The following is a 16,230-nucleotide window of genomic DNA, read 5'->3' as shown; positions in this document are numbered from 1 at the left end:
CGATAGACTTGTAGATGCTATACGTAAACTTGAAATTCCACCATCGCAACCTCAAGAAGAAAAATCACCGTTGCAACACACAGAACGACAACAATATCCTTCACGGCGAAGAGCAATAGATCCTGACCTAACTCCGTTAAGTGAATACGAGGCTGCATCTGAAGGAAGTCCGCGGGGCCAAAAATTCAAACAAACTAGGTCGCCGATAATTAGCTTAACAACATCTTCTGAAAGTTTGCCTCAAGACATTTTATCCCCAAGAATTGTACCATCAACAGGGGAGGGTTTAGGATCCGGTTTTATTGCCTGCCCTAATAATATCATCGATGATGTATCACGGTTGGAAGTTCTCATCGGAGGAAGACGTGCCGGAAACAATTCTCCGGAAATTATAAATGAAGCCGCAGATATCTGTCAGAGACTATTTCAGCGTGGCATCATGGATATCAGCATCTACCGGGGGCTCATTGATGAACTCGCAGACGGTTACCACAGCGACTAATAATTAAATTTGCTAGCAAATTCAGTTAGATAAACAATAATTAAATAAAATGATACTACACGATTCTTTTCGCAGACCAAGAAGTGTCAGAGTAGTAAACTCACGATTACCAGTATACGAGGTTGTTTACGGAGATGGAGTCGGTGATGTTGTTAGGGATTTAGTCACAAGAATCGCTCCGAAAGCTGGACCGTTAGCAAAACAATTCGCGATGAAAGCCGCTGATGTTGTCAAGGATAAAGCCATTGGCACTGTTGGTAGTCTTGCCGGGAAAGCATTTCAATCAATCAAGGATCGACTAGCACAGCTGATACGAAAAAAAAACCCAGTCGAGAGGTTGGTGCCAGTAAAACTACCATCCACTGAAGCTATGCCGGCAAATGTTAGTAGCGTAGTAAATAAGGCCGTAAATCAGAAATTAGCTGAGATCGCAACAGCAGGAATTACCTCCAAAGCGTTGCAAGATAGTGTAACTGCTAATTTGATAGCTGGTAGTGGTTTCCGGTGACGATAACATTTTAATTAGATCATCACAAATAATAATAATGTTTGCACGAAAATCCAATGACGCGTTTGATATGTCCAAACCAGTACTTAAAGATGATTCTGTACGTGATTTTCAATATTATTCTTATGAAGCACGTGATCCTAACCAACGCGGAAGAATTGAACTACAGGTCCAGGATACAAGTAGATACTTCTTGCCCGCTGAGGCCTTCATCGAAGTTGAAGGTAGGCTTTTAAAGAATGATAACACTAACTACGGAATCGGCGACCGAGTTGGATTTGTTAACAACGGCATCATGGCGTTATTTAAATCCGCTATTTACATGATAGATGGAAAAGAAATTGAAACAATTCATGATAACGTCGACGTTGCCACAACAATTCTCGGGTTGGCGAGATACTCGGATGATTACACCAGATCAGCCGGACCATCAATGATGTTTGCAAAGGATATAACCGACAGCCCCGAGAACAGGAATGTAACAATGAATAATGCCGGTGACGCAGTTGCATCAATGAACGAAAATTTTAATTTGGGTTTTGCAACACGTAGATCGATGTTAAGTGGAGATGAAGAGTTCTCAGGTGTGATTCCATTGTCTCACATCTTTGGATTCTGCAGAGATGTCCACAAGGTCATATTCGGTGCCAAACACACAGTTGTACTTGTGCGAAAACCTGATGATAATGACGCTATCTGGCGAGATGCTGCTGTTGCCCCTGGTCAGGTAATACTAACTAAACTGTGGTTGTGGATGCCAGTGTTGTCTCCGTCAATCACCGAAGAACAACGACTGTTGTCTTTCATGGACACGGGCGGTAAATCACTGCTATCCTGGAAAACAACAACCACAGACGTTATTCAGGGTGATAATGGTGGGTTGTTTACATGGCATATATCATCGCAACAAGGAGTATCAGCACCACGACATATTTTCATTGCATTTCAATACCGTGCTAGAACAGATAGCCAGGAAAGAAATCCAATGGTATTTGATACACTTGGAGTTTCTGAAGTTTCGTTGAGAATAAATGGGCATCAGGAGCCATCTGAGGATATATTAATAGATTTCGAACATCATCGTGTCGCACGCGCGTATCATCGTCTGATGTCATTTATGGGGCGCGACCTTAATGTAGACACTGGCCTGCAAATATCACAGCGAGACTTTATGAGTTTATATCCGATTTATTACTTTTCGCTGGAACATCTTGATCTGGTTAAACAATCTGTTGTCGACCTACATTTCCGAGCTCGTGTAGGTGTTCCTGCTGGTGGTTACAGAGCGATTGCTGTCATACTCTCCGATAAAGCAATGCTGCTTGAAGGTGTTGGCGGACGAATGAGGGTCATCGACGCTCCAATCGAGAATATGTAACGCAATTAAAATCAAACTTAGGATATAATGTCATACAGTCATGTTAATGTCACCTTGACTTCCGGTCAAACGAAGAAATTGCAATCAAAGAACGCAAGCACGTGCGGGACATCAATAACACTAAAACGAGATCAGATTACTGGTGGTCCAAACAAATTGTCGTTGACTAATACTCAGCTTAAACATTTTAATAAGGCACTAACAGCAAAAACCGGTGTCCGACTTGATTTCTCTGCTGCAGCTATCAAGGACATGACTAAAACCGGTGGAATATTTCCTCTTCTCGCAGCAATACCGGCGTTGATTGCCGCGGCAGCACCAGCCGTAGCAAAAGCCGCAGCACTCGGTGCAGTTGGAACTGCAGCTGGAATGGCACTAAAAAAGGCAACGGGAAAAGGATACAAGAAAAAAAAGGGACGCGGTCTAAGACTACCAGGAACTCCACCATCATGGTATCCAAAAAAATTCTAACGCCGTTGAGCAATTTTGATTTACTCGATGCTGTTAAAAAATTGCGTGTAAAACATTTCAGAGGCGTATTTATGCGAGATCAATTACCGCAACGACCGAATAATCCAGAAACTGGCATTATCAATCTCGACAACAAAGATGGTCCGGGAACTCACTGGGTTGCTTACGCGATCGATCCACGTGGAATTATCTATTTTGATTCGTACGGTTTAGCACCGCCAGTTGAGTTTCTCAAGTATGTCAGCAGATTTTCTAATGTTCCAGTGTGGCAGTCGACGTTACCAACACAAACATTAATTGATCCGCCCATTTGTGGGAGGGAGGTTTTAAATGTTCTTGATGCAATCTCAAGAAATCCAGCAACTCCTCCTCATAAAGTAGTGTATGAATATACCGCATCGAGAAATGCTAGCATTTGAAAAACAGCAATAAGAATAATGGTGGATATTTACGGAAGACCTTTCACACGAGGAGGTAAACCAAGCACAGATGCTGATCTCTCAAAATATGCGACCAAAGATGAAGTCGATAATCTTTTGAATATAGCTGGAGTTGACCCAGATGAAGTTGCTATTTTCCAAGACAGGCAAGGAAAACTAAGAACGAGCAACATTAAGTGGAATGATATAATTCGCAGAGTTCTTGGAGCTACCAAGGATAACTTCGTTGCATTTAGTGATGGCGGCCGGATCAAGGACTCGAATATATCAATCGCAAGCATCAAAGACAGTATTGATAAAGGTGTTGATAAATGTGTGAAAAAAGCCGGTGACACGATGACAGGCGAACTCAGCATGAGCGGCAACAAAATAACCGCGTTAGCGAATCCCGAATCCGACCAGGATGCGTCAAACAAACAATACGTGGACATCGTCAACGGTAAACTAAATACGCTGCGTGCAGAGCATGATGTTCACGTGGGCGCGTTTACAAGATTTCGAAGAAACTTCGTAAAAACTGATGAGGTCGTGGATAAGTTCTTTGGGACTCCTCCAGTCGTCGATGTAAAACTCGCTGATGTAAAGACCGACATTAACACGATCAAACAAACACAGCAGGATATCGTATCGGGTATTCCTGATATCGTTAACAAAACCAGTTTGATTAAAGTTCCCACTGGAGTTACTCCGGGGCATATCACCAACATCGTATTCACGGTATCATCGGGATTCGCAACATGGTCACGACAAAATAACACTATCAAATATACAGCAACAGCCACCGGTGTTTACAGGTTGTCTGTGTTTTCAGCCGCTAAATTTGAAATCTTCACAACATATCCTTGGAGACATTCCACCGATAAGTATTCCGGGGTTTGCACTGTAATACTAAACAGCGGAACCGAGGAAACATTTATGCTTGAAGCCGAGGACGATAGTTTAACAGCAACATCTTACTGGTTTTGTTTGGAATTCGTCGCTGCAACGCCTCAATTGGTTACCGCGTAATTGAATAATGTCAACGACGCCAGATGCTCAACAATATCGATACAATCAAGTCCGTGAGTGGCAATCTGAGTTAAAAACTGTCATCGAAGTAACTAGTCAAAAAGTAAAAAAATACAAGCGCCGCATAACAGTGCTGGATATTATGGTTTATTCAGTATCTGCCGTTGTTGCATCTGCCGGAGCAATACTATCAGCGGTCACTCCGGTAACTGCAGCAGTCGCCGCCACGATCTGTGTTTCCGCGGCCACAACAACAGCTGGAGTTTTCGGCATCATAGCAAAAAAAATATCATCATGTGCTAACACAAAATTACACGATTACACGACAAAATTAAATACAGCCACGACCGCATATCAGAAATTATCATCGCTGATATCATCATCGTTAGACGTGCAAAGTAGCGACGCTACGATATCAGATTCTGAATTCAAACTAATGTCAGATGCGTACAATGACTATTTGAAAACTAAACAAATAAATAATGTCAATAGAACTGCTTCAACAAATAGTCACAAACACAACACCGGTAAGGACCACAATGATCTCAGTGTCCTCGACGACACCAGAATTCGGTATTAATTTTCGAACTCCAATTCCAGTGAGTGAAATCGCGTTAGCAAAGCTCAGTGTGTATCACAGCTGGCCCAATGTTAGGTCGGCATCATTTGGTGGTCTGCAGCCAAATAATTCATTCGTGTTCGGGAAAAGCAAAGCCGACTCCGGCGAACAGGGTGAACTTGACTGGAATACAATTACACTTCCCACTGGGAGTTATCAGATCGAAGAAATCAATAATGAGATACAACGCCAAATAAAACGAATCACCGGCAAGGAAGCCAAAATATCTATAACAGCTCATGAACCAACGCTGTCTGCGGTCATTGAAATCTCAACGCCAGGATACGCCGTGGATATTTATAACAGCTCAATCCGAACATTATTAGGATGGCCAAAGGCCCCCGAGGTTAAACCTCGTCCACCAAAACCTGAAAAATCGGATTTTATGACCTATAAAGAAGCACTACACGACCTCGAGTACAATTATTATTTACTCCTTGCAGATCAATTACTAGCAAGAAAAAGTACTTTAATGCCCGATACTTGGAGTATAGAAGCTCCACGTGTTAAGGGGGGGCAGGAGCTCCGTGTTTACCGTCTAGATGATATAGAATCTGAATTATTTATTCCGATCAATCTAGTACATAAACAACAGCTACAACTCCTGCGAGTATATTTCCAAGATTATATTTCTGATTTAACAAGTCCGCGTGATAATATTATCACAACCATAGAAAAACTAAACAAACTCGCATCGGCCATGGAAACTATAAATCTAAGAATAATTCAGGCTTTACTGGATCTTAAAGACTATATCGATGATAATTATAGACAGATAGCCAGAGCAGATTTTGCAATTAAATATGGTATTCAAGTGAATGATATTTCAGATTTTAAATTTCCTGGATATAACGTGCCCGAGCTGAGAAAATCAGTCTCTGATCTCATCGATCAATCTTTCGAAGATATTCTTGCCGCGTACGAACGAATAAAACCACAACCTGTTATTCTCAAGCACGACAACAGTACAGCATCCGATGGCAGACACATCTCACCCGGGATCGTAAATATCACAGATGTTATTGCGGTCAATCTTGTATGTGACGTCATCGATGGCAGTTACAGCGCATCAGATACTACGACGGCACAACAGGGGTTTATCCTGTATACGTTCACACCAAGAGACCCCCCTGGTTTTCTGATTGTGCAAGAACCAATCAATCCGGTCTATCTACGGTGTCATAACCCGTGGTTGTCAACGATAAATTTCAAACTCACCGACCAGAGGGGGAATTTGTTGGACCTGCGTGACGAGACTGTTAGTATAAACTTACTGGTGAAGTCCTAAGTCAAGGGATCCATAATATTTATAATAGTTTTTTTTTCTGCACTGATCCATTTTCGTCATTTTATCGTGCAAATACCCTATCAAAACCAGCATAAGTTATCGTTGAAAGTGCTAGCACGCATTTAAAAAAAAACGGTTGTGTATAATGTATCAACCCGAGTACATTCATGCACGAGTTCATATTCATGATAAGCAAATTCTTTACGAGGCAATAAAAACCGCATTTCAAATACAGACATTCCCAGAACAGTATTTCCCCGTTAAAATAGTTATTGACGTGTATGGTGACGAAGACTTCTTGTTAACTCCGTCACAATTAACAGAGCTACAGCAAAATCATATGATCATAGTTTGGTGTCAACGAGAACAGATTATGAACTATTCTCATTCCTGTATTGATGTTGAAACGCTTAAGCAAATCCTGAAAATCTGAAAGCGCCCTTCACTTGAGAAACTCTTTGAGTTTCCAAGGGCAAAAAAAATAATACACTTTTTTTTTTTACCCGTGGAAATGTGCTTTACACTCCAAGCGGGGGGGGGGGGCGCTAGCGTTCTCAGGTTCTACTTTCACTTTGTGCTGTGAGTCACACGCTATGCGGTTTATACTTCCTTGTCGGCCTCGTAGTCAGAAACACTAGTATTTTTGTCAGAAATGCAAGGCATTTCCGTGTCTAGATTCTTTATATAACCTTTTAACCGTCTCACCCTGGTGCTAATTAATTTTCGAGTCTCATACTCTTGTGACAATCCAAGACGAATCTTCTCAACTGCACGGCACAGTGGAATAAATTCAGATACCTGATTTTCAGTTATCCCGGCAAGTGATCTGTAAACACGATCTTGCAAACCCTTAATGAACCTATAACGAGCAGGGAGATTGTTCTTCCCCAAGCGTGATAGCTCATTCAAGGATTCAAAATCTGACATAATTGTTTCAGTGTCTAGTAAAATATTAAAACCTCGCTGTTGTAATTCTTTAATTTCAACAAGTATGGTATTTATATTTTCGTGATTCATATTATTATATATTTTTATATTTTTAATAGAAACACTTTGCATGAGAAACGCTAGCTTTCCAAAACAAAACGAGACAGTCGGAAACATTTATCCCCTGCAAGGGCCTAGATCGTCAAATAACGTTCTAGAACCCCACGAGGACTGCTTCCGACATGACAATACAACATGTAACACGAAACACTTTATCCCCTGCAAGAGCCTCTAGATCGTCAAATAACGTTCTATAGGCTCAAGAGGACGTGTTTAGTGAATTGACAAGGACAAACATATAACACGTAACTTATCCTAAGGACGGACCCCTCTGACTGCCAAGTGACTCAGAGGCACATTTATTTACAAGACGAGACAGCCCTGGCTTCTAGGATCGAGTTCTCTAGCAGGCCCGGCAAACATTTATTTGACAACACAAACAACCTTTACCTCTGATTCGAGTATCACAGCAAGCAAAGGTACAATGAACATGTAATCTTATCCTAAGAGACGGTACAGAACAGACAACCTTTACCTCTGATTCGAGTATCACAGCAAGCAAAGGTACAATGAACATGTAATCTTATCCTAAGAGACGGTACAGAACAGACAACCTTTAACCTCTGATTCGAGTATGACAGCAAGTAAAGGCACAATGAACATGTAATCTTATCCTAACTTATCCTAAGACCTTATCCTATGACGACACAAACATACACAGGTGGGTCATTTTCTACGGTCAGCAGCAGAGCAAAACCATCCATTGAATCGACCATTGGATGGTGCACAAAAGACACCCGCCATTGGCGGATTAAATTTATGGTTTTGCTTGCGCGTGCTGACTTTCGATCGACCCAAAGGTCTTAGGGAGCGATTTCGTATATAACCCAACTGTTACTTGCGAGTTGGAAATTCGCTCTAGCAGTGGGCGGGACTTGTTTAAAATATTTTAATTGTATGTTTTCTTAAGCGCGGTCATATAACAAGCACAGAAGAGCAAAACAGTCGGATATATTCAGTAAAACGAGGATATTGTTTGTAAAAAAATATATATTCTACGGTAAATAAATGATTACATGTTATGAACTCGATAAAATATTTTATCAAGGTGGCTTTCTTAGGGGGAGCAAATCCTCTGACCAGCAACGACAACTCTGCAAAGCGTTACACACTCTCGGAGGAGTTATCGTCGTTTGTGTCAACGATAAGAGTTATATAACAGAATGAAATCTTCTGTTTGAGCTTCTTTGAAAATGCTGTTTTGTAGATCCCATCTGCGACATGCTGTACAGAAGGTGGACAAATACCGAAATACCTACCGGCTGCGCTCATTGATTGAAATATTATTTCTTCACGAGTCTCAACATTCACAGATTTCACTGCTCTTCTTATAGCTGTTTTACATTTAACTCTTCCTCGTATGGTATTCTTGCTCTGAGTGATCGCTTGAAGGTTTTCAATACTGTTATCAAGTCTGTTCCCGTTAATATGATCAATGACAAGGCCTTTAGGGATCTCTCCGTTAAAAACCTCATAGACGAAACGATAACATAAATACCTCCCTTTCCTAACAGTAAATCTTAAATAACCAGCATTATCAACTGTACCAACTTGTTTCCTCAGCCTGTAGTTTCTCACTATGCCATCTCGGTTTGCCTCATAATTTGGAATAGTTGGATGTCGGACGAATTCTTGATTCATTATACTATAAGCAAATCATTGTCTAATTCATAATTTGTCTGAAAACTTATTTATGTAATCACGCTCGCATTTGAGAGCGTTATCACAGTCTGGATTTTTTTTATCATAATACCGTTTTAGTTCTCGATAGCGTTTTCCACCACACGCTGAACATAATTGCGTTTTTCCTCGTACTCCAATGCCGCATCTGATACACGGTATCGGTCCTAGACTCCCACCGCGGACCTGTTGAGCATGTTGTCCACAGTATTCGCCTCTGCAGGGTTTGCTACACGGCGCTGATGAATTTAGTTTGATCCACTTGCATTGGTTCATCATATAATATATTTGTCTATTTAAATATTTGTCTTAATTATAATAATGGGTTTTGAAAGACTATCCAGAATAAAACCCATATCAGGTTCTAGATTCGATCTTGACCGGTTAACCGCTGCTCCACGACGAAGAGAGTTAGCAGAGGTAATTGGTGTTATCAAGAATGCCAAAGAAGAGTTTCGTCGTGATGGTGCCGCACACACGTGGTCTTCGTATAAAATTATCCTCGGAAACGCGAGCATTTCTCGTGACCGTATCATTGATGCTACCATGAACGATACAATCGCGCGTAACATAATTGGGTATCTCGACGATAGAAGATATTTCGTACAGATAAAATTTATTGTTGGAGTCGGCGAGGGAACGTGGATTATCAGAGACAAACTAGACCCTGTTCTTGATGCCAGAGGCGTTCGTGGAAAAACCGTTCTGTTAAGTAAAGACTCAAAACCGGGAGTACTTGTTGGGATTGATATACCATATTATGCCAGAGCGTATCCTGTGACCGCAGTTGTTTATGGAATTTATCCGATGAAGAAACCACGCGTTGATAAACTCAAACCGATGAAGGTGTCGGTGTTGAATTGTGTAGCTGAGCGAGTAATGGAACATTTTAAAAATGCAATGCGAGGAAACGGCCTAACACCGCTAAGACAAACTAAAATAACAGCGTGGGCGACACGAGTAGCGGATAAAGGAGCGTCAATAAATGATGTTGCTGAGCTAGAGCGATTACTAAAATTTCCTATAACGGTTTCATCGTTAACCGGTGAGGTATTGTATGAGTGTAAATACAATTCCCGTGGAACACCAATAACTATTATCGATCATAACAGTCACGCCTGGACTGACTCGGTTAGGATATTTCCGCAAGACCGTGTTGTGAAGTATTATCCGGAATTGCAAAGCAATTCTGGGAGCATGTTTGATTTTATTTATCAGATAAGTAAAACCGATCCAGTGTCTGTGTGGTTATTCAGAAGTAGCGAAGATGGAGAATATGATCAGTTTGTGAGACCCAACGGGGAAATATACAGAACAATGGCGTTACAGCAGGAAATGAAAAAACTCGCAGAAAAATATCATGCTGGCAACACTGATACGTTACTGACACACTGTTTTACTGTCCCGGGTGTTGTCGCGCATGTAGCCCGGGAACGAAATTCATGGAGACCAACTCCGAAAAGTTTTCTTGCTGATATCCAGCAGAGCTGTGTCGAATACGGACACGGCGGTTTGTGGAATACTCAGTATGATCACCGCGGTATGATATCCGTGGACATGACGGCGTGTTATCCAGGAAGTTTCCTTGGGCGTGGAGAATGCAGCGAATATTTTAAACGGTTTGGCCACGCTGGCAATACCATGACAAGAGTAGCTGTCAACGGTGTTTTACCCGATTTTGACTTGACCGGATTTGCTTGTGTGTCGTCGTTTAAATTCGCTAAGGATTTACATCCTGTGTGTTATGTTTGGTTTGGCAGACATTTCGTTGAGAAGCGATGGGCACCGATAGTGTTATTGCGATACATGCTTGACAGTCGAATACTGTTGTCGCTGACGGTCAGCGAAGCGATTATATGTTATTGTCGTCAAACCGAAGTTTGGTTGCCAACTCCAACGCCGGTTACGTTAGAAGAAGTCATCGAAGATTGGTCACGAGAATATCCAGAAACTTCTATCGACGCTATCATCAAGAAAGCTCCTGAAGTACTTAAAAGCAAACTCAGAAATGATGAAAGCACAGCAAAAGATCTAGGACGAAGAATAATAGGGAAATTCACTCAAGGTGGAGCGTATGATCATAAACAACATCACAGTCGATTAATCATGGACAAGACTGAATTGGATCTTATTGTCGCTGATGCAGCCACGAACAACATGTTCTGTAACCGCAAAGATGTGTTTCTGTCAAACGGGGAAAAACTAGGGACTGTTTTTAGTTATATTGACGGAGAATCATCTCAGTACATACATTTGAGATCTTCGATGCTGGCTTATGTATCCATAAATTTGTTGTCGATGATCAATAGATTCCCTGTTGCCGCAGTGAGAGTTGCAACGGATTCATTTTATATTGATAAAAAACACTCAGCGCTGTTGGATAATGTTATATCGGATGATCCATCGTGGGGCTCGTGGAGAATAAAGAATGAAATGTTACACGGATATTGTAAATCGGCTGATGTTGAAATCGAGGATGAGTATCGCAGCGCAGAAATATCTTCGATGGTTTCGTCGGGGGCAACTTCGTTGTTGCCGCCGGTGCACGATCCTGTTACAAGACACAAAACAGTTTATCTGAACGGTCCTGGTGGTTCTGGTAAAACAACTCGAGCGATTGAATTATTTAGAAACTCTGACATGATTGTGCTAACACCCACACACAGACTTGCCAGGGAGATGAGACAACGGGATGTTAACGCGTGCACGTATCACAGTTTTTTCAAATACAGCGGCGGCACGTGGACACCTGAACGAATGGGAACGAAATATATTCCCGAGAAAATCATCTGGGATGAGATAGACACTGTGCCGTTGGATACATTAAAACAGTTTCTGGATTGGCTGCTAAAGAAAAATACCGCAGTGGTGATGTGCGGCGATCATGGTCAACCACCCCCATTTACAGGTGAATCTCCACACGAGTGGCTGAAAACTTTTGTAGATTATTATGAGGAAATAACTAACGATGTTAGAGCACTCGATGAAACGCTGAAAGAGTTTAAGGCACTGATCAGGCTACAAACCAATAAAGTCCAGTGTGAGATAATGCGTGAAATAATTCCAGAGACTTCGCTGAGCGACTTTTGGGAAACGTGGAAACCAGGTGATTTAATTGTGGCAAGTAGAAAGATAGTCAGGGACACACTTCAGCAGCGGTTATTTCAGTTACATCAGAAGAAATTTCCCATGTTGCCAGTGCCGTTGTGTTATAGACCAGCTGATACGCGATTGCAGAATATTGATGTTGATATTCCAGGGCGCCTGACTGCGTCGGGTCCGGAGAAACAGAATTTAGTATTAAATGATATTGTCACAGTTGATGTTGATGCTGTTGAACAGGCACTGAAAATGAGCAAATCCCCGTGGACGCTAGGATACGCTATGACCATCCACAGTTCGCAGGGACTAACTATTTCAGATACAACAGTTTGGATTGTTGATGATCGCATCGAGTGGTCAAATTTAGTTTATTTAGCCGTGTCAAGAGTAAGAAGGATAGGTCAGTTACGAAGAATTGTATTAGATGATGTTGTCAACGACAGCTCAATCGCTGATGACACAATAAGAAAGAAATTAGCCGGTTACAAACAGAGCGACAAAAAAAATGGTAGAGAGTTTGATCCCAAACAAAGTTTGGATGTTGAATTTGTAATACAATTACAACAACAGCAGAATAATCACTGTGCGAGTTGTAATTGTTTATTGCTGTGGCAGTATTCGAAAAACGACCCAAGGCAATTCACCGTAGATAGAATAGATAGCAGTCGCGGTCATACACGTGAAAATGTGATGTTGACCTGTCTTGAGTGTAACCGACGCAGAGGTGTTGCTGCAGTTATTTAAATGATTGAATCACTTCAGTGCGGATCACTTTAGTGATCGGGGTGGTAATTGTGTATCCTCGGGAATCACCTGAAGTTGCTCGCGTTTAAATCCGCGTTGAGGAGCAGTCGAATCTAATCTGTAGATTGCGTTTCTCCCAGTTGATCTGGTTATGCTGGATATCTTATGTGTAGTAACACTCCATGTGGGATCGGTTGCTCTTTTTTTTCCTCCTTCTAGTTCGCCTGGTTCGTATAAATACCTAACGGTGACATTACCCAGCAGTGGGGACGCTAGCGTCCCTGGCTGCGTTGAAACATTTTGTTGCTGTTGTCCGCGTTCACTGACGCGGGGTATATATTTTTTTGTGATTGCATTTACAGGTCTCATGTTTGTTGTTCTGGTAATTTCATTATTCAGTGCGGCTATCACGTTTGGCAGTCTTGCAACCCATTCACGAGATCTCGTATCGTAAATGAATTCCCTCGCGTACTGGTATCCGAATAATCTCTCAGCGAGTGTTCTATTAAATCGCTCAACAATTGCCTGATCCCGATGAATTTCAGTATGTCCTCGTCGTATGGTAACGTTATGCTGCTTTGTCAGTGATGACACCGCGCCCTGAAATTCCTTGCCAGGATCAACTTGTAATAATCGTGGCCAGTTTAGAGGTCCTCGTTGATAAATTCGTTTAAACGCAGAGGCGACTTCGGACGCTGTTTTAGTCGCTAACGGTTCTGCTTCTTTGTATCTACTGGCAACATCAACTACTGTTAGCGCGTATTTGTTTATTTTTCTACGGACAGTATCATGAGGCAGGAATAGTATGTCAGCCTGATGAACTTCATTGGGCACACTAACATCAAAATGTGCAAAGTTGATTTGTCGAGGTGGTGGTAAGTAGATTTGCCATATTGCTTGTTTTGATAGCCAATTTTTGGCAACCTCGCGTGTTACTGATGCCGCGTTGGCGAGTTTATTAATTGCTGAGTTACCTCTCCAGTATCCGATTGGGGAATAATAAATCGCTTGCATTTTTATTTAATTATCCAGCGCCTAATACTAATTTAGATTTCATCGCTGATCTTACTAACCAATTAGCGAGTGACTCCTTAAATGATTTATTTTTTATGGCGCTTAGTGCATGAATTAATTTCACATCCGCGATATGCCTGTCTTGTAGATCTTTACTTCGATAAGCAACATCATGTATGTGACACGCTGCGTCGATAGCGTTTATCGGATACTCTCCCGGTTTTGGTTTAGATTGTTCATCAAGTCTGATATCTAGTCGGGTCCCTGGACCGCAGTAATTGTATCCTGGGAGATGTTTTTCTCCGGGATACTTTGCCCAGGGAGTTCTGGGGAGCTTTCCAAGTTTGGCTGCAATGTCACCTCCGCTAAATTCTCGCTTTTTTTTTGAAATCTAAATTTTTTTGTGCCACATCGCGTACACTTACCAGAAAGTGCTTGTCTGTTATTTTTTGTTGTAATGGTTGTTAGATCATTCGTAGGGGTTCGTGCCTTACACTTCACACAATATAGATCCATAATTATTATTCTTTATATACAAATGGAAATTACAGATTTTTCTGCGACAAAAAAGAAAGAGCCAGTTAAGCATAATTCAGTGCTACCAAACTCTATCCGCGCGATTATAATTGGGCCATCCGGTTCAGGTAAAACACAGCTGTTGCTGAACTTGATAATGAAGTGGATGAAATGGGATAAACTGTATTTGATAGCTCCATCTGTAGATGATCAACGATGCTATAACGTTATAAAAGATTTTAATGAGAGTGCAAGCGCGCTGAGTAAAGACGGTGAGGATGTTGTTGAATTTATCACTGATATCGAAGAAGCCCCCAGCGTCGAGGATCTTGATGAATCAATTAACAACCTAGTAGTGTATGATGATGTTATGTTGGACAAGCAAAAAAATCCCGCAAGAATATTTTCCCGGGGACGTCACAAAAACACTGATGTGATTTATGTTACTCAGCGTTATACACAAATTCCTAAAGTAATCAGGGATAATTGTAATCTTCTTGCGATATTCAATGGAGTTGATACACATACACTGAGAAATATTCATCAAACCTGGTGTGGTGGCGATATGGATTTAAATAAATTTAAAAATTTCTTCAGTCATGCTCAAAGAAAACCTCACGGATTTGTGACAATAAATTTACACGATCCCAGAACAAGATACCGTATTGGACTTGATACACTATTTGCAACATAAAAATGTTTTTCCTTGGAAACTCATTTCCCAGAGCAGCAGAGGGGATGGACCCGACCCATGGATTTTTCAATAACGACCCCGCCACGGAAACTGTTTCAGATTTATTGAAGTAACCCAAGTTGTCAGTGCAAACTCAACGAGTTTGTCCCTGGAAACTCTTCGAGTTTTCGGGGGACATTTTTTTTTGTCCTGTATTCTGAATAGAAGGGTTTATTTCGTCGAAATAAGCCCTCTATCGAGGAATAGTTTCCTGGAGGGGTTTATTGTGCAAAAAGTTTCGGTCTGTACAGCCCCTCTGCTGCTCATCCTTAAATTTGACAGCTTCTTTGTTAACACAACCTGTTGCATAAATGTTTAAACCAGAAAAATATTATTATAACCATTTTTCATGCAGTCCATCTTAAAAGTGACCAGTTCCATGGGAAAACTATTAGGCTTTGGCAGGTAAAGACATGTAAACTTTAGAAATATAAATGTCAGGAGGGACAATCAGAAACTAGTTAATAATGAGAAGTAGTTGTTGATGGGTGATGCTTTATAAAGATTGGGCATGAAATCAGCTGATCTTTGTCATGAATGAACTTGGTTATGATGCTGAAATATGGATGAACACTTATGTATTTATAATGGAATTTTTTATGTAAATATTTTGTTTTACAATGTAGTTTTGTTTTAATCCACAGGACAGACCTCTACGACTGTGGAGGAGGAAAAGAAATGCAACCCACGCCTGACCAAAACCTTGCCAGAGTTTGTGAAAATCATGAAAGAATTAAACTTGCCCTACCCAAAACAAATTGGTAAGAAAGCATGTATGATTTTACATATTTTCAGTGTTTGTTTTAAAGCTTGTACAAGACACTGTCATTAGTTTTCAAAATATTGATGGAGGGAATTAGGTATGTATTCTGTACCTTATAATTATGTTTTTTTTCCAACTATTTTTTTTTCTGTCCATTTGTCAGTGGATCTGTTTTATTTTGTTTTATTTGTATAAATTTACAAAATTAGAGGTGCATGTAGTTTAATGCAATTTAATAAACATTCATGTTCCAGAATGGTATTTCTTGCTCTCAAAACACGTACCTCAAAACATAGTTCTAGTATGAATTCTTGTATTTTTGCCTCTATTTTTAGTGTCAGCTTTGTAATATGATATATGAACTCTTGGAAGCAAGTAATGCAAAATTAATGTTGGATGATTTTTCATCTGAAGCTG

At 40.9% G+C, this 16,230-nt stretch overlaps 1 protein-coding gene across 1 annotated transcript in view; it reads left to right on the top strand.

Annotated features, from left to right (window-relative positions):
• The window catches only part of LOC149792849 (persulfide dioxygenase ETHE1, mitochondrial-like), a 42,680-nt gene that overhangs the window by 17,926 nt on the left and 8,524 nt on the right, over positions 1–16,230 (top strand). Inside the window, exon 6 of the mRNA XM_089966625.1 lies at positions 15,695–15,811. Within this exon, the coding sequence (XP_089822751.1) occupies positions 15,695–15,811 (117 nt within the window). The remainder of the gene's footprint in view (positions 1–15,694; positions 15,812–16,230) is intronic.

This window comes from Sinohyriopsis cumingii, chromosome 8 (assembly GCF_028554795.1).
Source record: "Sinohyriopsis cumingii isolate HCF-2022 chromosome 8, ASM2855479v2, whole genome shotgun sequence".
Classification (NCBI taxonomy): Eukaryota; Metazoa; Mollusca; class Bivalvia; order Unionida; family Unionidae; genus Sinohyriopsis; species Sinohyriopsis cumingii.
This window is presented reverse-complemented; position numbering and strand designations above follow the sequence as displayed.